Source organism: Vanacampus margaritifer, chromosome 11 (genome assembly GCF_051991255.1).
Source record: "Vanacampus margaritifer isolate UIUO_Vmar chromosome 11, RoL_Vmar_1.0, whole genome shotgun sequence".
Taxonomy (NCBI): domain Eukaryota; kingdom Metazoa; phylum Chordata; class Actinopteri; order Syngnathiformes; family Syngnathidae; genus Vanacampus; species Vanacampus margaritifer.
The window spans coordinates 15,542,430-15,565,697 of NC_135442.1; the positions used below are offsets into that span (position 1 = coordinate 15,542,430).

The following is a 23,268-nucleotide window of genomic DNA, read 5'->3' on the forward strand; positions in this document are numbered from 1 at the left end:
TATCAAGTTAGCACATGATTTTACCCAGACGATTAAAGATAGCGTCTAAGTATTTCTTATCAACAAAAACTATAGTAAACTTTGATTATTTTAATATTATACAAGGTGCTGCTTTATTTATTTATCTATTATATTATTTATTATCTATTTGTTAGTTATTTATTTTAATGTTTAATTGACAACTGGGATAGGCTCCAGAACCCCCGCAACCTTGTGAGGATAAGCGAGGATGATGGATGGATGGATGTTGTAAATATTTCTAAAATTAATATAAAAATATTATTAGAAATCTAGAAAAACTGACGCTGAACTGAAATGTAAAATGAATCAGAAATTTAGGAAATGCATATTAGGATTTGCAAAGAAAATGAAAAAAAAAATGAATAGTGATAAATTTGAAAAAAAATAATAATAATAATACAATAAAATAATAATACTAGTAAATGAATAAATTAAAATAATAAATTTATATTGGAATTTTTTCACAGAAAATGATAGTTTAATCGAAGAATAGACATTTTTGTGATGGGAAAAATGTTGTAGTTAGAAAGGGTTGAATTGGTAAAGAAACTGTAAAGTGACAGAGAGCCCGCAAGTCGTGAAACTCTGTTCAGTTAATGCCCATCCCAAATGTTTTTAATTTAAACCCTTTTATCCTGTCCTTTCTCTTCTTTGTAAGGCCAGCAGGTACTATACCTCCCAAAGTTGCTAGAAAGAAATAGCACCATGATCATGTTGACTCCTAGTCTCATTTTATCTGGCTTTGTGGGACAAATGATTGTGTCGCACAAATTCTGTCTAACAAGCGACCCCTGCAAAAAGATTAAGTAGCTGACTAAAAACTAAATATCATCGCCGGGTTTTGATTATTTGATTCATTGACATCAACAAGGAGACAAAGCACATCCGTTGTTAAGTGTGAGGGCTTGTGGTTAAGGTTGGTGTCTGCCACTTGTTTTCCACACGTAAAAACGGCCATTTAATATGAGGATGAATGACTTGAGTGCTGCATTTAAGCGTTCCATTGTTCTCCAAAACTGCCGGCTGTGTGTTTATTCCAAACCCTCCTCACATCTGCTGACTGCTTAATTGTACCTCTTATTGCGCGCACTTACTGCATTCCGTCAACCTGCCTTAAATATAATCCTAGCAGAGTGTGTAAATAAACTCATTAAGACTCACCGTGGCTGCCTGTTCAATGAGGATCGCCGCATAATGGCGCATAATGTGTGGGAGGGAACGCTTGCTTTTGTTCCTTATTGAAGCCTGACTTAAGATGACACTTAATTGATGCTGAGTTATTGTGAAAGCCTTTTTAAGTTTGTCTCACCTTGGGAGTAATACAGTGCCCCATTTTGAGTGACACTGTCAGAGGCGTTAATTTTGAAATGTTAAAATACGATTGCCCAAATTTGGCCTGTAAGTCCATATGCTTCTATTATCTTGAAAAGCAGCACACAGATACTTGTGTAAAAAAGACTTTCTTTCTCTATGTTCCTATAGCTTTTCTAATGTGAAGAGTAGATAAAAATGCTAAATTAGCTAACACTAACAACTGAAAAAATGTCCCTTTTTTATTTCAACCACTTTACCTCTGTCTTTTTTCGTAGTGTCATCATCCGCAAAGGGTGGAAACAGTAATGTGCCTATTTTGACATTGTACAAAGTAATGTTAGGTACTGTAGGGAGTAAAAGTAAGGAATAATCATAAAAGTAAATACTGTACTCTAGTAAAATAGAGATAGCAGAAAAATCTACTTACGTAAATCAGGTCTCACCACTGTTCAAAAGTGAAAAGAGTTGGATGTGGCTTTTTATATATTCGAAAGATATTTTTGCGTGTGCCGATGACATCATCAGCGGAGTAGTGGAAGTAGCTGACAGCAGTGACAGGCACAATAGTGGCCGATGCTTGAGGAGGAATGACGCTTCTCCAGTGGAGCTTAGCAGCCTTCACAGAGTCTTTGCCTCAATGCTGATTGAAAAGAGGCAAGAGGAGAAGGCAATTTCCGAGTAAAGGACAGCGCAGCCCTGTGCGGCTGTGAACGTCCGCTGCGCTGTGACTGCATAAGTATTAGCCCCAGCGCTTCCATGTCCATTGCTATGCTCGCATCTGAAAGAGTTTTTCTCTGCCTGCCGGCCTGAAAAGAAGAAAACAAAGATTGAAGCTTAAAGGAGTGCGGCATGTGTGCCAAGGATGAATGCTGATTGGTGGCATCCCGTTTTCTTAACAGGTTTTGAAGAAAAGCATGACACAGCAATCAAATGTTTACTTTAGGTGCTTCTCAAAGATGCGTCTTGAGCCCTGTTCTGCCCGAAGTACTGTTCAAGCCACACTCAGTACGTAGTATTTATATATTTATCTATATATACATATTTAGGTACGTGGACGACGAGGAGTGGTGTGGCTTTAGCAACGTAATCCTCAACGTCAACAAGACAAAGGAGAAATTGTGGACTCCAGTATTACTCACAACTCCACATTAAGAAGTTACCTATGGTGACAGTTAGCAGCATGAATTTCCTGTGGGCGTAGGTCATGTTCAATCTCACCTGGTCACACATCTCGTGCATGTTCTTGCTGGTGAGGGGCAGGAGTGAAGTGAGGCTACATTAAAAATCTTGCTGGCAGTTTATCAACTGCAAACTCCCTTTAAGGACATTGCTGACAAACACTGTGATCACAAGGGATCCAACACACCCACACCATCAACCTGCTGGCCTCTGGCAAGAGGTTCTGCAATATCCGGTGCAAAACCACCAGGTTCTGCACTGGCTTTATCCCACACACCGACAGACTGTTAAACACCCTCTGAATCATCCCCCACACACCGCTTTTCACTGACTGACCCAGATCACATCTCTAGTTTCTGTCACAGCAGAAGTTCCATTTGTACAACGTAAAATTACAGGACTAACTTGTAGGCATGGACCGATATTAGATCCTGACAGTAGGATACAGCCGAAAAATACAGCAGCATTGGGGTATCACAGTATTAAAATTACAGCTCTAAAATGACTTTAAAAAAAAATCATTGGGGATGAATAAAAACAGTATTGTTTTTCCACCATTGAACATAATCATCTTTATTTTTAAACAAAATGGACTATTTGGTACAGAAGCACTGTTTACCATGTTAAGTTTAAGTAAATGAATGTTAACTATCTTTTGTTTTAATTCTTCTCAGTAAGTCACAATTTCCCATCAATACTGAGCTATTTTTAGCGAAGACATGTGGGCTACTCAGGTTGCCCTTGGGGCTAACTTGTACCTGCTGGCCCCTTCTTCTTTTTTTTGACAGTGCACATCAAAAAGGCATCCATGTTTGCAGTGTCACTTTCATCTTGCTCCCTTCCTCCTCCTCCTCCTCCTCCTCCTCTGTGCGTAACTGTTAAAAAAAAGAGTCTTAGTCAACTCTACAAGCAGCCAATCATTTTTGTGTACTGCTTAGAAGTCCCCTGACAGTATTAGCGGTTATTGAAACCTTGACTTCTACCACGGTAGACTCAAACCGGTAAAGTTTGTTTGCATTTACACTAGTCGATTTTGCCTCATTTCATCACTGCTCATTTAATTCATTTCATTTATTTTCAGGGTTTTAGCAAAACTGATGTAACAACATTAAGTTGTTTCATTGTGCACTGCTGTGTATAATTGAAAAGCATGAAACTAAAGATATTTATCTATCTGAGGCAAAGCAACATAGACAATGAAGATTGGCATAGATATTACAGCAGTCATAATCCTTGTACAATACAATATAGAATGTGTTCTGTTTCTTCAACACTGACGTGACCCGATTTTGTAACTAAATTGGAAAGCATGTCGTCCTTATCACTACCCTAAGTCAAAATTTTAGTTTTTTCAAAACTGCATGGCAGCCTGGATCAAATGTTCCCGGTTTAAGGTTGACCACCCCTAATTTAACCCTCAGAACATTAGCAAAAAGTTGACCCTAATGCAAATCTAATATGCAGAAATATCCGACACTCTACAGGCTTTCATTAATTTGCAGTTTTCCTCCAGTCGGCCACTCAGAACAATTCACCCAGAAAGTCCACAGCATTTTTCCGCCACTACGCGCTAATGGGATTGTGGATGATTGATCATACCGCTTATAGTCCTCCTCTGTTTTTAGCATATCTACATGGATGCCTGCACACACCCAACTACTGTACATTGCATTTAAAGACAACTCACAGTGCTGTATCTCAAGGTTTGTGATTAAAAAATACCCATAAAGACCTTATTTTGAACAGTTTTCATGGCAGAGACCACCCCATTTATCGCTCCATTTATGCCAACTTCCTTCATAAAGATAGAATCGCAATCAGTGCCATTATCACGGCCTTTAAAGATTTAGCAGAGATAGTTTGTGTCACCTTGCGAAATTACATTCAGCTTGGTTTGCAGTAGGAAAAACTATCATTACTGCCACTACATAGAGATACTGCAAGTATTTGGATATTTAGTGGGAAGTTCACTTGGCTTGCTCTACAAATGAAATTGGATAGAGAATTCCTATCGCAATAATTATGACCAAGATGAGCCAAGTTGTCGGTATTATCACAATTTCTAAAACAGTTTTAAAGCACAGAACTTGTAAATTAAAAACATTTTTTTAGTACTGTTTATCAGTGAAACGTAAACTATTTCATCCCAACTTTCTACAGGAGTTTGAAGTGTGGAATTGGTTCATCTGATTCTAATGGCAGAGCAGCTTTTTTTTTTTGTGGCCACAACTCCATGAAGAACACTTCGAGGTATAATTCAGGCTATGCAGGGAGCAGTTGGCCCAAGCCTCAAGTGTTTCAATTCATCAAGTGTTCACCCACAAATACGAATATTAAATAACTCAATTTTCTCCTGCATGCTGTTTTTACTGCAAAATCTCTTGCTGTTGTCACTCTGAAACCACTCCGCCATCATCTCTCCTATTGGCCATGCCAAGACTTTGTCACAGCACGCCGTGCTCGAACTGAACGCTTTTCAATTTGATTGCGCCATCACCCTCAGCGTAGCACATATGCAAGCAATGGGTTGCTTGACAGCACACTGCACTGTGCTAAGTACAGTATGAAAGGGTCTTCAATTGCCTCACGATGCCATTCATCAACATTACACACAATCCTTCCATTAATCGATTATTATGCCCAATCCAACGTAAGGTTACGGCAGCGAACTGAGATTTAATCAAAAGCAGCTCTGGTTGTTGCAACCAATTTTGACTGAATTGCTTCAAAATGTGATTCATCAACAATCAATTTGACATAATCAGCAAAATACTTACTGATCAAAGTGGCCTAGTCAACTATTACGCCTGATAAAAATCTTGAGATAATTTTGTTGACAGTTGTGCTGAATATCTTCTATTTACTGAAACGATCGTCAAGCGGTCACTCGCCCTCCCCCTTTCTGTCCACTCAACAGCTTGTCCTCATTTGTTTGCCCAGTGCATTAATTAGCTGTAGGATCACACATTGTGTAATGATGTAAACCGCTTTGATGTGTAATTAAAACTGTATCTGTATGCTGTCTGATTACCTATTAACAGTGCAAACAGTTGTGCCTAAGAGCCTGTGACCGCCCCTCTCGTTGACATCACCCGACTCCACCGTCCCTTTTTACATACCAGCAGGTGCTCACCATCAAAAAAAAAAGAAAGAAAAGAAAAGAAATATTTGGGGTTTTGCTTTTTGCTTTTTTGACCTCTCGGAGCAATTTCCACATGCACAGAAAAGCCTTTAAACCGATCCATTTCACCTCCTATGATCCATGTGTTGCGTACCATTTTTCCCAAAGACCAGCAAACACCGCATTGTCGACTTCTTCCCAAAAGAGCTGAGTTTTCAAAGGGCTTGTTAGAGAGGTCTGGTAATAAGTCCGGAGAAGAGAGTTTGTGAGGACACTCAGAGGAAGCATCTTTATTTGGGCAGGGAGAAAAAGGCCTAAAAACGCTGCCGTTGCAAATTCACCGCTTCATAATTAGATGTGCCTGAAAAGTGTGCTGCCGGGAGTCGTCTGTTTTATTCAATACAGGCTTCTCTTTTTTATCGCTAAAGTGCAGCATAAAAATGTTGCCTGTCTACGAGGTAGGACAGTGATGGAAACACGGCATCTGAACACAGATGTGACCTCGTTTCACTCACCTCTTAACTGCTCATTCTTGTAGTTACAACGAAAGCCCTTTGTGTTCTTTTAACCTCCCGCCTCTCTTTGAGCACGACCTATCTCATAGAACACACAAGTGCTTTTAACAACAGTGAAACTGCTCTATGTTGTCCACATTTCCCAGAGGAAGCAGCAGTTCTCGAGGCAAGCTTCTGTTCAATTAGCATCATTTCCAAGCTCCGTGATGTCTACTTTGTGGTTGGATCAGTCCTTCTCAAATAGGCGGCCGCGGTGCGATGCTAAATTGGGTGTGTGACTGTGTGTGATCCAGGGGAATTTTGTTGCTGTTGCCATATTACAATAAATTGTAATTGCACATTAACTTCAGTAGGTGGCAGTGGCACTCTCATTGTCAGAGAGTACGCACGTCGTATGAGCTCCTCTGCAGAGGTGTACTTAACAGTTTCATAGACAATTGATACTATTTATAGTGGCGGCAGAGAGTTGGGGGGCGTAAAATATTTTCTTCTTCCTGGGGGGCGTGTTAACAAAAACTAACTGAGAAGCCCTGGGTTAGATGCTTAAAATGAGAATTGGATCGGATTTCGTACAAAATAAAAACATTTTTTTGCATTATTTATTTATATTTACTTTAAATAAGAATGAAAATTGCACTCGGCTCAACCATTTTGATTATGTTTTGAGGGGGTTATAGCCAGAAGCTTCACGTTCTAGCTTAATTTGTGATATCAGTAACCAGGTTTCATAAAGGGGAAGTCAACCCAAAAATTGTCTTTACAATAATATGTTTTATGCGGTCCCTCTAATCTAAACACAATACTCTGATTAATATTACGTTGGTGGAATATGAGTTAAATGGCAAAAATCCACCTGTTTTTATCCGCCTCATGCCATGTTTTCTGAAGTTGAGCCGTGATTGGTCATTACCTGAGCCCCAGCATGTAATGTCATTTTCAGTCGACTAGTGGCAAAATGGCCGCACACTGAGATGGATTTTGCTTCTCAACTCATAATACAGTTTTCAGACTACCATTCAATCTGAACGCTCCGCGTCAAAACCTCAAACGACTGAAATCTGTCAGGTAGAAACTTCGAGTTGAACACCTACGCAGCGAAGCATGTCTACCGTCTTTGACATTTGTGTTAGTATGACAAGTTCTACATAATTCTGACAATGGTCAGACGATAGCAAACAGCAACAAAATAAATAAAGAAAAGAGTCATTACTCGCGAGTGTAGTTTTTCACCTGGCTGTACCATTTAAAAATTGCCGAGAGTATAGCCTGCTTTTCCCCTAAAGTCAACTGACAGAGCCCTATGACTGAAAACGATAAGAAGTATAGAAAATGAAAAAAAAGGTGATAAGATCAATTGGAAAGCCCTTGCAAATGTCTACAGGGCAAATGTAGAATACAAATCCTGAGAAAACAATTTTCCATTTGCTGTCCGTTTTTTCCCCTCATGATGTTAAAGTGTGTCTCCTCTACTTTTCAGCCCCTTTGACCGACAAGCCGCCCAAGATCCTGTTCCCCTCAGAAAACAAGATTAGCAACATGGAGCTACAGCTAGGTAAGATTTGTTCCGCTGGTATTATTATCTGTGTCGCTCTCACATGACACCCAACAGACTTCATAAATCCTCTCCAACACGCTTGAGGATGCTGGGTGACACCTGTATTTGCTGGTAAAAGAAGCGTGAAGACATTTACAATGGATGGAATTTATAATAGATTGATTGATCGTTAAAGGGAAAGTCAACCCAAAGATTTTCTTAAAATAACATGTTGTATGTGCCACAAGTAGTCTAAACATGACATTCTGATTAATATTTAATATTTGTGGAATATGAGTCAAGAAGCAAAATCCACCCGTTTTTATCTATTTCAGGGGGTGGCCATTTTGCCACACTTACTGTCAAGTTCAAATGGCATCACAGTTGCTCAGGCCTCAGGTAATAGCCAATCACAACTCAACTTCAGAAAGCAGGTGAGCCGTGATTGGTCGTTACCTGAACCCGGAGCAACTGTGATGTCATTTTCACTCGACAGCAAGTGGCAAAATGGCCGCCCCCTGAGATGGATAAAAACAGGTGAAATTTACTGCTTAATTATATTCCACAAACACAATATGAATCAAAATGCTGCATTTAGACTTGTGGGGGAGCATCTATAGCATATATTTTTTGGGGGGGTTGACTTCCCCTTAAAGTGTAAAATGTATTATTGATTAATTGAGTCACAATGCAATTGAGGCAAACATAATGTCGGCTATGGGAATCCACATAGGCAACATTATTCTGATCATTGTATATAAACTACTCCCAAAAGTTAGGGACATTTGCCTTTCAGGAAATCGTCAGGATGAATTCAAATGCACGACTGTGTAACCTTTTCACATGAAGTTAATTTAGCCTCTAAACTTTTGATTGCACATGACCCACTACTCTACTTTTTCGCAATTTGCTTTTCTCTACAAAAGGCCTGTACATCGAAATCACTGGAGATGCTTGATCCATAAATGGACAACACTTTTCTTTGATTCAATTGAAAATTGGATTAAACAGTCCTCTTCATCATTCTGTTCACACTGAGCTTGAAGTGTCTGTAATAGTTACAGGATGGCAAGGATATGGACGGCCTCAGAAATGTATTGATAGATTCATGGATCAAACGCCTGTTGTGAATTCTCCCCATTCAGCTTCTTGTTAAAGAAAAATTTGAGCAAAAAGTACTGAAAAATTGAACAGGTTGGCATTTACATTCAAAAGTTTGGAGAAGGAAAAAATAAGCTGATGTGTAATGGTTACTGTGCATTTTAAGTTCATCCTGACATTTATCCCAAAGCCGAATATCAACTTCTTTTGAGTAGTGTATGTATATGTAAATCAATTAATTTCCCATCTAATCCTAAATATGCAATTTAAATAACTTTTCATCCCTCGTGTTTTCCAAATGGCAGTGAGTGCTAAGACCCCTTGGGCTATTTTGTCAACAATGCTGAGCCCATATGGCGCAAGGTTCCATACGCTAGTTCGCCACATGGAGAGGCGGCCTCTGCCAATCGCCATTATTTGTCTTCTTCTTGACGTGGGGGTCAAAACATGGCCGGGCACGCATGCAGCATGGGCGCAATAGCCTGCTGCTTCATTTCTGAGCACATGCTGCCAGGCACATGGTGCGGGCCTCTCTGGTGAATGGTGTCTGTCATGGCGAGGCACATCACACAAGATGGAGAGGTCTGGAAAGCCGATGAGGTGCAGATAGGGAGGGTGGGGGTCTAGACAAAGACAGCGCAATGATTCACAGCGAGTTAAGCTTTTTGTCTCCCACCTCACGCCGCCAACGCAGAGCAGGTAGATGGGTGCACAGTTGGCTGATCAAGAATGAAAAATTGGTGCCGCTGATAAACTGACAGGCTCATCCTCGCATGTCAGCATAGCCATACATGAACAGGTTGCACAATGCCAGGCCCTTCTGCTGTCTGCTGTTTGCATTGTTTGCACTAAGATGCTGAGGGAATGTGTTGCTGTTGAAACCTCCAAAATCGGACGCAATACTTTCTCCAGTTTAAAACGGGGACACACACGGAAATATGTATCCTTAGTGTTGTTTTGTCCCACACAGGTACCGTCCCCGGAACTAGAACTAAAACTAGCTAGAACTTCCTGCTTTTGTGTCTAAGAATCATCGGAAATGTAATCAGACCATACCTTTATTAAAGGCTTTTATGCTGTCGTTTTTTTTGGGAATGATTGCTCATCCACCAAGTGAGAAATTACACAACCAAGTAAATCTTTGTCTATGCCTATGTCAGAAAGATCTCTGTGAGAAAGCTGTTCTGCAAATTAGCAATGGGGCTAATGTTCATAATAGTCACCCTTACAAACGACTAGCGTTACACAATAATCCCAAAAACACCCAATAGTACATGTGACTTGGTAAATGGTCACTCACTTGCATGGGAGAGTGTCAGGCACTAAAAACAGATAATTCCAGAAAGGAAAGAAATAAGGTGTGTAAAGTAATTAATCATTCTTCATTCTTGGGCCATATTGCGAAAATGTGTTTACATTGTGAAGACAAATGCATCCCGTCTCCTTTGAAACGTAACACACGACATATAGTCGCTAGCATATGTCAGTTAGCTAGTTGATGGCTGGCGAGAGATACTCGGGTCCCAACCAACATCATTCAGTGGTCCTCGTCAAACAGATGGACTCTAATGCCCAACAGATGATTCAAATCAGACTTGAGAAGATGAGTATCATATCAAGGAGAATCGGGAAAAAAACTTCCAACTTCTGCTCAGTCATCAATTTAACTGCTGGTGACCACTTAAAATAGTACTCGGACACTGGCGTAGTCTTTTCTCGTTAGTCAGAAAATAGTGTCGCAAAAAGCCAAGCAGATAGTCGATCTTTTGATGCTGCCCGATCATGACATGCTTACAGCACAGTTCCGAAATCTAAGGCGTACGTTTCCTTTCAGGCATCCAAGAATTGACGTTCCACTGCATAGCCTATGTGTGTGCGCCCGTCTGTGTATTTTTGTGTGTAATAGTACAAATGGGCAGCCATCGGTCAATGCCGGGCTTTTTGGCCGCAGTCCTGGCAGCAGTTTGGTTCTAGCTTGTCCTTGTCTGCGTCTGTTCAGGGTGATTTAGCATCTCGTGCCGGCCTTGGAGGCTCTGGGAGAGCGAATGAGAACAATAGACGTGAGCAATGCGGCAGCAAAGTTCCACCGAGAGGCACTTGAACTCCTTTGATTGTCCCATTACACTCTTGTTTTCGCTCCATGGCCATCTGGAGTCAAGTGATGGAAGTCCCGCAGATTGAATTGCAAAGTTCTGCGAACCTAATTCTACTATCAAATTAGCTGACGTAGTCAGATGGCGCTAGTGCAGAGACTTATTGCTATCCTATTGATCGTTGTTTTTAGATATTAATGTGGGCTTACTGAGCAAGTGGTCTATTATCTTGTGCTGATTTTAATGTAAAAGTTGCCTTGTATTAGCCCCAATTGATGGCTGGATGTGTCATCGACTTGTCAGATTAATTTCTACTTCAAATAACCCAGTTGTAATTTAAAATAATTCTGATCTTATCATTCACACATGGACATCAAAGAGCCCATCTGAACTGAGTTGCTAACCAAAACAGAAGCACTGATTAGGCCTCTCAGATGAATTAATATGCTGCATGTTGGAATCTATTTTAATATCTACCTTATGTGTAGGCAGCGTTTTCCCGTACACAAACTTGTATGCTTGACCTTTTCATAAGTCAAGTGGGTCATATACTGTAGCAGCTTTTTATCAAGATCTCCCTAATGACATCACTGGGTCTTTTTAGGTTTAAAAAAATGACAGCAGAAGAAAATGTCCACTATATTATGCTCTGATCTGCCACAGACTCCCTGTGGAGTGTCCCAGACCAGGTAAATATTTGACAGCAACGATCTTTGTCTGCACACAACTTGTCTCTCCCGCTAGTATTTATTTTTTGTTTATTTCATCCTCACTTCCTTAATATTTGTCGAGTCACGCCCCGAGCAGCTTTATGGAGGTGCTGTGGCAGATTTACGGTGGCCAGAACCGATGGAGGCCAGCCCTCTAGGATTTTTAAGTTGAACATGGAGGGAGATGAAGTGGGAAGGTGAAGGGATCTAGTGGATGGGCAGTAAAATGTGTGCAGTACGCAGGAAGATGAATAGGCAACCCTGCCAGGAAACACAGGGAGCCATTTTCATCTTGTTGCCGCAGCCATTGCAGTTTTCAAAAATGGCCCAATCACAACTAGCTGAATTGGCTCTTGAGATGTATTGCGGAATGACCGAGAATGGTCAAACAAGAGAGAAGGTATTTTTAGTATGAGGTTTAAGAAAATGGCTTTTTTATTTTTTAGAAGGCGTCAATGTCATTGGATATGGAAGTTACTAGTTACCACATCGCATTTGAACAATACTAACTCAAATGAAGACTGGAGGGGAAATGTAAATATTTAGATTTGGAATAACTTGTTCTACAGTCCCAGTCACTATCATCAAATCTTTACTGACTGGATATGCGGTTTTAAGTCAAATTATGAATTCTAACACAATAAAGGCAGAATTTCGGCATAACTCACAACTGCTGTCTGCTAAAGACGGAAGGGAAGTCAGGTTGATGTTACGAGCCATCAGTGTTTGTTGTTACTTTTGAGGTGGAAAATAAACTGTTGATTCATCTCGTCCTCGATTCCGATCTCATCAGCAACAGCATCTCCACATTGGTGATGACCCCGACGTGACCATTGTGTCAAAAAAAACAATCTCGCAAGGCCCACGCTGTTAAACGCTAACAGCAAATGTCCAACGTCACCACAAGTTAACCATTCTTTCATTTATCCATTGTCTATAGCAGGGTTCACCAATTCCGCTCCTCGAGGTCCGGAGTCCTGCAGGTTTTAGATGTTTCCGCCTACTAGCTCACCTGATTCATATAATCAGCTCATCGGCATGCCTTTTTTTTTCTCCCCGAGAGAGCTCAGTATTGTTCATTCGGTAATCTTACCGATTCGATATGTCATCATCATTGCTCTCTCTCTTTTTTTTCTCTTTTTCTTTTTTTTGCATGTGCGTGAGTATGTGCATGTGCGGGTGTGTGTGTGCATATGTGCGTGTGTGTGAGTGTGTACTCATTAATTCACCTAAAACCTATTAAAAATCCCATACCATTCACCTAAACCGAATACTTCAGAATCCAGCTTGAGTTGTGAGGTTGTCAAGAGACCCGGGGAAGGATCAAAGAAAAGAAAGGAAAGTGAAATCCAGCACCGACCAGACATCACCTACTACCCACCAGGCTCATCGGCATGCCTGATAACGATCCAGATCTTTAATATCAGGTGTGTTGGTAGGCGGAAACATCTCAAACCTGCAGGACCTCGAGGACCAGAATATGAGAACCCTGAGCTATAGCATATATTTTCAACTAGGTTGTGTCTTTTCACAAGAGGCAGACTCTTTGCATTTGCAAGACAAATGAAAACGGACAAAAAAAAATAAAAAAATAAAACCAAAAGGGAATTTAGGTCTTCACTTCAAACACTTGTCTAAAAATGAAGAGAGTACATAAATCATGCATCTCATTAAAACTATCACGCAAGCGTAATATAAATGGCACAAACAGATTTAAATGCAGGACTCGTCATACAGGATACAAATAAAGTTGCTCATTCACAACAAGCAATCGGGATTTGAGACAAAAACAGCAATAAGAAGCCTACAAAAATAAAACTAGAAGCAGCACTAAACATAACTGCTCAGCCTTCCACGTACAGTACATGGTTCCCAACATCTTTTTGTGCATCGTTTTACTTAAAGCAATACTTTGACGGGAAGACTTAGAAACAAATGAAATAAAACTACAAATTCATTTGTTGCAAATATTAGGAATTTCTCTTCAACAATCCAGTCCCATCTTAGGGTAATAATGCAAGGCAATTCAAAAAACTAAATTGTGTTACTTTCTGTATGTCCATCCTACTATGTAATTTTGTTTGGGTTGCCGTCATTTCAGAAATTCCCACTTGCCAAAAATAGGATTTTGCAAATGGTAAGTAAGATATTCCGTTTTTCTTTGGCAGTTGTGAAGGCTTCATTGTCTCATTTACGAGCCTGTCACCACATATTACGCAGAGCGAGCTCGTGCGTGACAATCACCAGGAGCCACAAACCCGTATTTTGAGTAGGAGCTGTTGTTGTCTCTTTAATGCAGCTCTATTTTTTTGGGGGGGAAGGGGTGTAGACTCTTCTACTTGTTTCATTATTTGGCCTTTTCCTCTTCTCTCTCCGAAGACATTTGTTATTTTACTAATGTGTCCTTATTTTCATCTTTTATGGCGCCAAAAGTTGTTTCAGAAAAAAATATAGCAAAAAAAAAAAAAGATTACTGCTTGCTGATTGGGTGTCTTGTAGCGTGCGCTGGCATCTTAAAATGCAGTCATGCATTATGACAGTTGTATGACATGGCATATTTTCACCAAGAACTCTAAATGTTCTGAGCATTGTTTAGACATTCAAGAGTTGAGGTTCCATTGTTACTTCCTGTTGGATGCATTGCTATTATCCCCCGTCAAGACAGGCTTAAAGGATTGGACTCACATACTTTACTTTCTGATATTAGTGTGAGTCTCTGCACTGTTCAGGTCACACGCTCGCGGGGCAAGTCGTCACAAACTGTATGATAATTGTAACTGATTGAGGACTTTACTGTCCCCCAAAGCAAACAGATGGACGCATTGGAGCCGAAAGTAATGAAACTCCATTATTTCACAGAGCGGGACACAAGAGCGTGAGAGACGACAAACATAGCTCCGCTTACGTGTTAGCCATCTGCAGAAGCGCCGCGACTCAGAAGATGGCTGATTTCCCTCGCCCTGCTCCCATCTATCTTTATCATCTCCATCTTAGTAACACCCACAATGCTGCGAGCGTCTTGTCGGAACGCCAGCGCCGAGGACGCACATTTTTCATTTCAATCAGGCAGCAATTAGCAGATTTGCTTGTGTAGCCAGAATAGATCCGAGCAAATCTACGGATTGGCTGTGAGCACAGGAAGGTTAATGTTTATGTCAACCTTGGCGCTCATTCCCACACTCCAATGTGCAATGTGTTGACTGTTTTTCCCGTTCCAAGTTTTCCAAAGCGATTTCCAAGCGGCGCTAATATCCTTAATAGACATTTTTAAATTGCGATTCAGCTTTCTTGGATTCGCCATTTATTGCTCGTTTGGGTGCTGCTGTGAGATTAGAAAAGCAGCAAATAAAAAAATGAACTGCCTGTACGTATTTGCTTATGTCTCCATACACTGCAAAGCATTCTCTACATTTGCATTTGTAATTGTTACAATTTTCAGTTTAATTGATATCGTCAGTTCATTTAACAATTTTATTATTGTGGTTGCATATTGTTGTCATATAGAACTGCAGTGTGTGTTAATAGTTAAAACACTTGTGTGCTACATGTAAAGGCCTTCATTTACTGCCTTTTCTTCTCTGTAGTGACCAGTGAACAGCACTGACAAGTTGACCTTTGAATTTGAATTTTGAGTTGAATTTTCCGCCCTTAAGAGGTTGTATCAGTGGCAGGGTGGGCACGTAATTTTCCAAAGGTTTTTGCGAAGAAACTGGAAAGGATCTAGAGAGCCTGCGTTTTGTGTTCAATATTAATTTAAAGCAATAGATTGTATTATTTTTTATAAGGTGATACTGAAAGAAAAATGTCAAACTGAATTAGGAGCAGTCATTACAATCATATCTATGCATATTACCATTACATCATCACAAAAAAAATGTCTTCAATGTGCATCATTTTTAATAACATTTTTTATGTCTGACTTTATGAGGACAACCCATTAAGTTTAACATTAGACGTTCTAACACTGAACAAAAACCTTAATCCATTTGTTTTTGCTCCCATTATTCATGAGCTGAACTCAAAGATCCAAGACATTTTGTATGTACACACAAATGCCTATTTCCTTTCTCTCTAATATTGTTCACAGATCTGTCTAAAGCTATAAGCACTTTTCCTGCGCACAAATCAGCCGGCACAATGATGACAAATATGCTGATTAGACAGTATGATTATTGTATAGTAAAACTATATATTTTTGAGTGCTCTTATAATCTGGACAACCTAAGGCAATAAAGGCAAACCTGTGTAATAATCATGTTGCCTAATTAGCATCTTGATATGCCACACCCAAGAGGTTTTGGCAAAGGAGAAATGCTCACTGCACAAAAAAAGAAAAAAAAAAAAAGATTTAGACCGATTTGTAAACAATGTTTAAAAGAAAATAAATGTGTTTATAGTTTTGTTCCGTAGTTGGGTCTCACAACTTCTTGCCAGGACAGATTTTCATCTGACCTCCACCATGCAAGAAATGGTCATAATGGTGACAAGAAGAGCCCTTTTTTGGCACTGTCGCCATTCACTTTTTGGAAAAAACACAAAAACAGTCACTATAGTGATTGGAAAAGTTGCAAAATATTGTACAGCGACAAATTCTCATGTTAAATTGTCAACACTGAAAACACAAGTCACTGGTGACGCATGCACAATTGATTTAAAAAAGACTGCGGTGGTCGGTCAAAGAGTGTGGATGTGCAGGATGTGCAGGATGTGGCCCGCTGGTTGTAACTGACCTTAGTTTAATGCAAGGGAATTCAGCACCGTTGCTGTGCTGGTAGTTTGAACATTTACTTCTCCCGCCAAATTTTTGCTAATTAGGCCTAGTGGCGCAACAGCTTAAAGCTACAATTAAAAACAGGTTTGCTCTATGTTGTACTTTCTAATGAACATTACTGCCACATACAGATATGAAGTCAGATTTGGTAGTACTGTATTCACTCTTTTGAGCGCTACTCCGGTTAGATGTAACGTCTTTTGCTAAGCAATCAGATCATTCAAAAACTTCATTGTCAGCATCCAATGTGGACAAACGTTGTCAGAAAGCAACAAATGCTTTTGAAACAAGACACACCTTTCTTACAATCACCGTACGAAATAATCTTCCGTACGGTGATTCTATAAAATTTGTCATGTCAGAGCCGTACAGAGGTCAGCGATACACCCACCCAGCGACAGAACCCCACACTCAGGTATTTGTAGAGGTGGGCACTTTAATTTGTCAATTCCCCTCAATGACAATGCCCAACTTTCGGCGAGGACTTACGTATTTTATTTTCGTCGAGTGCTTTATGACATAAACTTTCGTAAAAAATATATGCACTGAGCACCGACTGAGGCAGGTTTACATCTGTCGATCAGAGTCAGTACAGACGGTCCTTCTCGTTCCGTGTATTTTTGTGAGGCTTCGCGTCCTAAAGCATTTACTGAAAATGTGGAAGCACTTGGCGAAAGGTGGGCATCGTCAATGCCGGGAATTGCCAAATGACGGAAGTGCTCACCGCTTGGTATTTGAATGACATATGTCTCAGCATCTGATTATTTTTTGTTAGACAGTAACAATCCTTTTTGACAAAACAAGGCGGGAGAAGTTAACGTCAGGTGTTAAACGCATTTGTACTGTACAGCGTTTCTTGCATTCCCTTACCATTGTTTTTATGCAGATCTGTAAACTACAAAATTCTTTCCCGCGTTAATTGCTAGTGTGGAACAAGTGACGGTCAGATGATAAAGTTGACATTTTTGTCTTGCCTTTCCGGCATTCCCTTCCACAAAGAGACATTCCGCCTTGGTTATTGCTCTCTAATAGCGAAAAATTGCCAGGTGGAATGAGTTCCCCAATTCCATGTTCCCTTCACACAGCAGATCAATGTGGAAAATTGCCAGCTTTCCCAACCAGTGTAAAAGAGGATTTCTTTCCACTCGAATCCCTTTGTAGGGTGACTACCCCCATCACCTCGTCAACTGACCTCCGCAGAAGACATCATTGAGGATCAGGTGGCTTCCCGAGAGAGAGTGTTGAAGTTGCGGGCTGCTCTCTTCCCTCCTCAGCTCTTCCATAGTTCACCATCCAACCTTTCTCCGCCCCTCTCGTCCCCTCGTCGATAGTGTGACAGCGTTGTGTGCTGAGCCAAGCTGTGACATGTCACCTAGCCCCGGCGAGTGGGTGAAATTGAAATTGACATTGCTCTGGAGAGTTACACGAGGGTCAACCCACAGTCACGTCTCCGAATTGCCTCTTGTCACTTTTATGCTCTCTATCTGCCCACATACACACACATCCATTGGTCCACTTTTCCCATATATCTGGTGGATCATCTCAAACCGTTTTTTGTTGTTATTGTTTCTAGCACGAGACAGCAGCACCTCATTTTCACTCTCCTGTCAGTTCATGCATTGTGATAAATCAAACACAAACTGACCTTCGATTTGTCTCATAGAAAGTAATGGAATTAGAAATAATTAGTTCAAAGTGTTGCCATCGTAAAACTGTTTAAACTACTATTGTTAGTGGGAAAAGAAAGAAAGAAAGATTTTTTTTTTTAAATCAAACGCTCTATTTTGCTTGAATAGTCGAAGGTATAATGTGTAATTAAGGTAATTTACATCACAATTCCACTTCACACATTAAATTTGTAAATATTTTTTGACTACTGTACAAGGGCAAAAAGAATACTGCTTCTTAAACTGGCACTTTTTGCAAATTAGCCACCAATAGACAGAGACAAAGTTCATGTAAGTGGAACATTTGAATTCTTAACGTATCGTGACATGAACAAATCATTTTGGGAAAGCGAAATTAGAAAAGAATGAACAATGAAGTTGAAATAAGAGCGTAAGTAGGCAGAACTGACAACTATGTTCGGTTTTTCAGTGTTCTGCTGCTGCGAGAGACTGATAAGGAGTTATTGGCACCGTGGTTTAAGTTGACTTTGTTGCCATTGACTTTTGCAATTGTTGGCCTCATTTTGAATGTGTATGCAATTTTTCTTATAGTGGTGCAGTATGGGACCTCAGAGAATACAGATGAATGTTAGTTTAACCATGAAAAAAATAGCAATATGTTTTAATTAGATGCAAATGTACTGCTGTTTTGTATAGTCATCAAAGAGATTATCTGCTGAGCGGGAAGAGTGAAAAATAGCGCAAATGCAGTGCAAAATTGAAACTATGCAGCTCTCAGTATCATTGTCGTGTGTGTTATTATTACTTAATCCCCTCTTACACTGCCTTTAAATGATGGTATTTTCCATTTGGACTCCTGTGTGTCAGGGAGTTACACATTGCAGGGATGTGACTGTGAAGTTGGACACTTTTCAGGGCAGTGTCGCGTATTTTATACGTCAAACACACAATTGTCTGATCGTGGGATGCGGTGTGACGTGTGAAAGCAGGTGTATCCCACTTGATGTCAAAAATGTAAACATTTCAAATACTGTATGTTTAAGGTCAGTACAAATTGTGTACCTCCTAAAAAAATAATAAGAAGAAATATAATTAAAGAGTTAGAGGTGCAAGTGCATATAATACTGCTATTTTTTTTAAGTTATTAAAAAGATTGTCTGCAAAAAGTAAATGAAAAATAGCGCATGCAAATGCATCATGATTTTATTGCTTTGGACACTTACTGAACTTTAAAACGTAAAAAAATAGTTGGCCATGAGACCTTTTATATTGGACTAAAGGGCACAATATTTTCCCCATGCTTGAAATACCTATGCAACACCACTGTGTACAAGGTGTAGCTTTAAAGGTCATGTTGCAGATGTGCAGAATTTTTGGTGATATCATTCAAGTTGCTTGCAACCCCCCAGTGCCTCAGCTGCTCAGTGACCCGTGGTGCCCGGCACGGTAACTAGTGTGTCAGCAGAACAAAGCGAAATGTTTAAGCGTGTGAGCGGTCGTCATTTTTCACCGAGTCCCAGGCCCGGCGCGCGGGAGAAGGCTGTGGCGTAATAAATGAAGCGAGAGCAACGCGGCACAGGGCTGACGGGAGAGAGAGAGAGCGAGAGAGAGAGGAGTCAGGGGGTTGGGTTGTGGTTTGATGCCGGGATGCACAGAAACGTGCAAGACAGACACAACACACCACTGTGCGTCACATTCAGACGCTTGCTTAGCGGTCACTTGACGTTAGTCGGGCAAGAAAATGCAGAAGAATGGAGCGCTTGAGCCTTCATTCACAAAAGCTTGTTTGTTCCCCGGGGCAGCCGCCTGTCGCGAGACTGTCAGCCACTGTCTTTTAGTGGCTGTAGTTTTACAGGCCCGTCCAGTACGCCTGCTTCTAATAGACCTTATCAGGGGCCGCTGAGCCGATTCAGCGCCTTGAATCAGTGGCAGACGCTGTCACTGCAAAAGAGCCGTCTGACTGGCTGCTCACTCCACTGCCCAATTAATGTCGTTGGCCTTCCCGGAAAAAAAGATGAGTCTTAGAAAGGGAGGCGCAAAGCAAAAGTTTGGTGACAACTTTCTACTTGGCAGAATGTCAAGCATATAATCAACGAAGGGCTTGTTACCGTTCCCCCCAAAAAAATCCTATTTCAAACATTTCCTGCCTGAAATTATTTGTTGCATTACTCATTTCCATTTACAGTTCTGTCACACAGTAGTGTAGTGATTCACATAGTTGACAGCAAGCACAGAATCAGTGCAATCTAGAGATAGTACACCTGTGCCTAATCTAATTTAGAAAGACAGTTGCAATATTAGTAATGTAATGTTTCAAACAGTTTACTTTAAAGCAGCTAGTGCAGAGTCAAATCCCATTCACTGCCCCAGTCACAGCCCTCCTTTGACAAACTGATGCCCAGTCCAGGTCAGGATGTAGTCCACCATTGCGCCAGATGGCTAGAAATACATTGTTCATGTACAGTCGTTGACTTTCATGCCTCTAGGGCTGACTTAGTTTCCAGTCAACACTCTGTTCAACTGGCTGACTAGCCCAGGTGGATGGAATGGAATGGACTGCTATTTATATATCGTATATTCCGCACTATAAGGCGCACCTAAAAGCCTTTAATTTTCTCAAAGACCTCCAGTGCGCCTTATAATCCGATGCGCCTTATATGTGGATCAATATTGGTTAAGTACGGCCACCGTAGTCAGGGGGCGTCGCCGAAGTAACAGCGGTTAGAACGGTAGTCCCACACATGAACAAGGCTGGCAAATATTGTAAATATGGAGTTTAACGATTGAACAATGTTGAGTTATTGTGAATACAGAACCATATTGTGACTGCACTACCAGTAACTTGTTTTTGGAGTTCCATGTAAGATGACTGGTTGGATAAGTGATTGGACAATTAGTAATAAGGTGGTTCACATTGTTTACTCTCATGAGAGTTATATATCCACTCAATGCTCCAGTCACAGTCAAGTTGTGATGGATTGGACTGATTAATAAAGGTGACCGGTTCAACATGCAAAGTCCACCTTTCCGCCTATTACGAAGGTGATTGTTGACATAGTTAACATTTGTGCAGTCGATGTGGGTTTAATTCCCACTCATTGCCTCAGTCACAATAACCTTATGACTGACTGGTGTCCAGTCCAGTGTGTAGTCTATCTTTTGTTGGAAGAAAGGTGGAATAGATTTCAAGTCTGTTGCACCATTAGTCATGTAGTGCTTCACATATTTGGCTTTCATGCGGTTTCTGCAAGGTCAGATCTCACTCATTTATTCATAATCACCCTGTTTTTGCAGAACACTACATGGTGTAGTCCACTTTTGGCCTTTCTAGAAACCTTACAGTTTTGCCATTACTAAAGAAGTGGTTCGCATAGTTGATTTCCATGTAGCTGCCACAGGGTCCAAATCCTTGTTGATAACCCGTTCATTATAACTCTTTAATTGACTGTCAAAAAGTCTGGAATCTACCTATAAATTAAGTTGGATGGAATTGGTGACTTGTTTCCAAGTCTCGTATGTCCTAGTGAACTATTACTAATGTTGTGGTTGCTATGGTCATATCCCACTCAGTGTCCTATCACCACCACCCTAAGTCCATTTGGAATAGACTAACAGAGGCAAGTACAACTGAGTTGAACTAAATTTGTGGAAAAGAGGCATTAGCATGCCCCAGATGCCTCTTGAGTTTGCTGCCAGACTTTGAGCTAGGTCTTAAGTGACCGGAAGTAGCCGGAAACATAAGCCTCACCGGTTTGCTATTCAGGCTAAGAGCCATGTTCCCAATGAGTTCACCAGACTGGACTTGTCTTCTTAGCCTGAGCTTACTTACCTTGATGATGTCTGTCAACATGTATATTCAGTCTTGCCAGTCAAGCGCTTTGTGTATTCACATACGTTATGTGTGTATGTGTTATCAATAACCATGCCATTATCCAGTTTGCTCGGGGCACTCTTGTTGAATCAGTCACTGGTAAGGGTTTCTTTCCTTTTAAGCGAGGACGATGTCTTTCAAGAGAAGTGATTTAGGTAATGGTAGCTTTTACCTCATCTGCATCTGACGTTGGTGCACACTGACAGGTAATCAAAAGGGAAGGCGCGCCCTACTCATCCCTGCATTGCTCTTTTTGATACAACAAAGGCAGATAGGAGGAAGAGGCAGCAATAATGAGATCTATCGCCTACTTGAGGATATCCACGTTCCAAAAAACTGCCACCTGGACGCATAAGGGGATATCTTCCTGTATCGCAATCAGTAAGAATCAGAGGCCCTGAAGAAATGGTGCAGTAAATTTACAGTAAAGGGAACGGATTGGAGAAGTTAGAATAAATGATGAGGACGGGGCTTTGGGGGCGTTGGCACTGGAACGACATGCATGAAGAGGGAAGCGAGTATGGAAAAGGCAGCTTTGCCATTCACTTTGAAGCTTGCTCCACTTCTGTCTGCCTTTACGTAACAGACAGATGAAGAAAAACAAGTGCCACAAAAACAAGGCAAGGTGCAGTGGGGGGAATGAAAAAGGAGGCGAGTCAGAAACTCCCAAACTCGGGCCTTCTGATGTTCTTGAACATCAAGTGGCAGCGTTTGGTCGACGAAGTTTGACGCTTAGCTATACAAAGCTTTGGTGTGCATCATGGACACCACCCCCCCCCCCCCAAAAAAAAAAGGCAGATCATTGCGGAGAGATGCTAGAGCAGTGCGTTTGCAGAGAGAGCTGTTGGACAGAACAAGATGAAGAGACAGAGAAACAGAAGATGGGAAAGGATAAACAGATGAGAGAGGAGGAACGTTCCCAGAGGGCTTCCTACAGTTGACTCTCTATCGTTTTCTCTTTTGCCGCTTTCCTCGTTACATAAGCTCTGGAGGCTCGGCTCAGCTGAGGCCCTCCACTTCGTACATAGTCATCCCATTAAATAGGTAACAATATGATAGATAACAGACTAGCGGACAGATGATGAAGACCAACGAGGAATGACTAGAAAGGTAAAGTTGCCTCGAGGGCATTCTAAATAGTAAACACAATATGCTGTTTAAGAATGACACTGATATCAAAACGTTTAAGATGATTAACAGGAAGGATGGCCAAGTTTCACGTGGACTCAACTAGCAACAGGCAGTTTTTCTTGGGCTAAATGTATTCTTGGGTTTGCATTTCTATAATTTTAATATGGAAACCATTGGGATTCTGTCAGGAAATACCTTGTACTCATGCTTATTGACTCACCTTATCTGTGATTGACTGGGGACCCGTTTAGGGTGAGTCTTGCCCGGGATGGGTTCCTG

At 40.9% G+C, this 23,268-nt stretch overlaps 1 protein-coding gene across 4 annotated transcripts in view; it reads left to right on the forward strand.

Moving 5' to 3' along the window:
- The window catches only part of il1rapl1a (interleukin 1 receptor accessory protein-like 1a), a 245,386-nt gene that overhangs the window by 164,997 nt on the left and 57,121 nt on the right, over nt 1–23,268 (forward strand). For all 4 annotated transcript variants that reach the window (XM_077580324.1, XM_077580326.1, XM_077580325.1 and 1 more), the window contains exon 6: nt 7,628–7,702. In XM_077580324.1, coding sequence (XP_077436450.1) covers nt 7,628–7,702 — 75 coding nt within the window. The remainder of the gene's footprint in view (nt 1–7,627; nt 7,703–23,268) is intronic.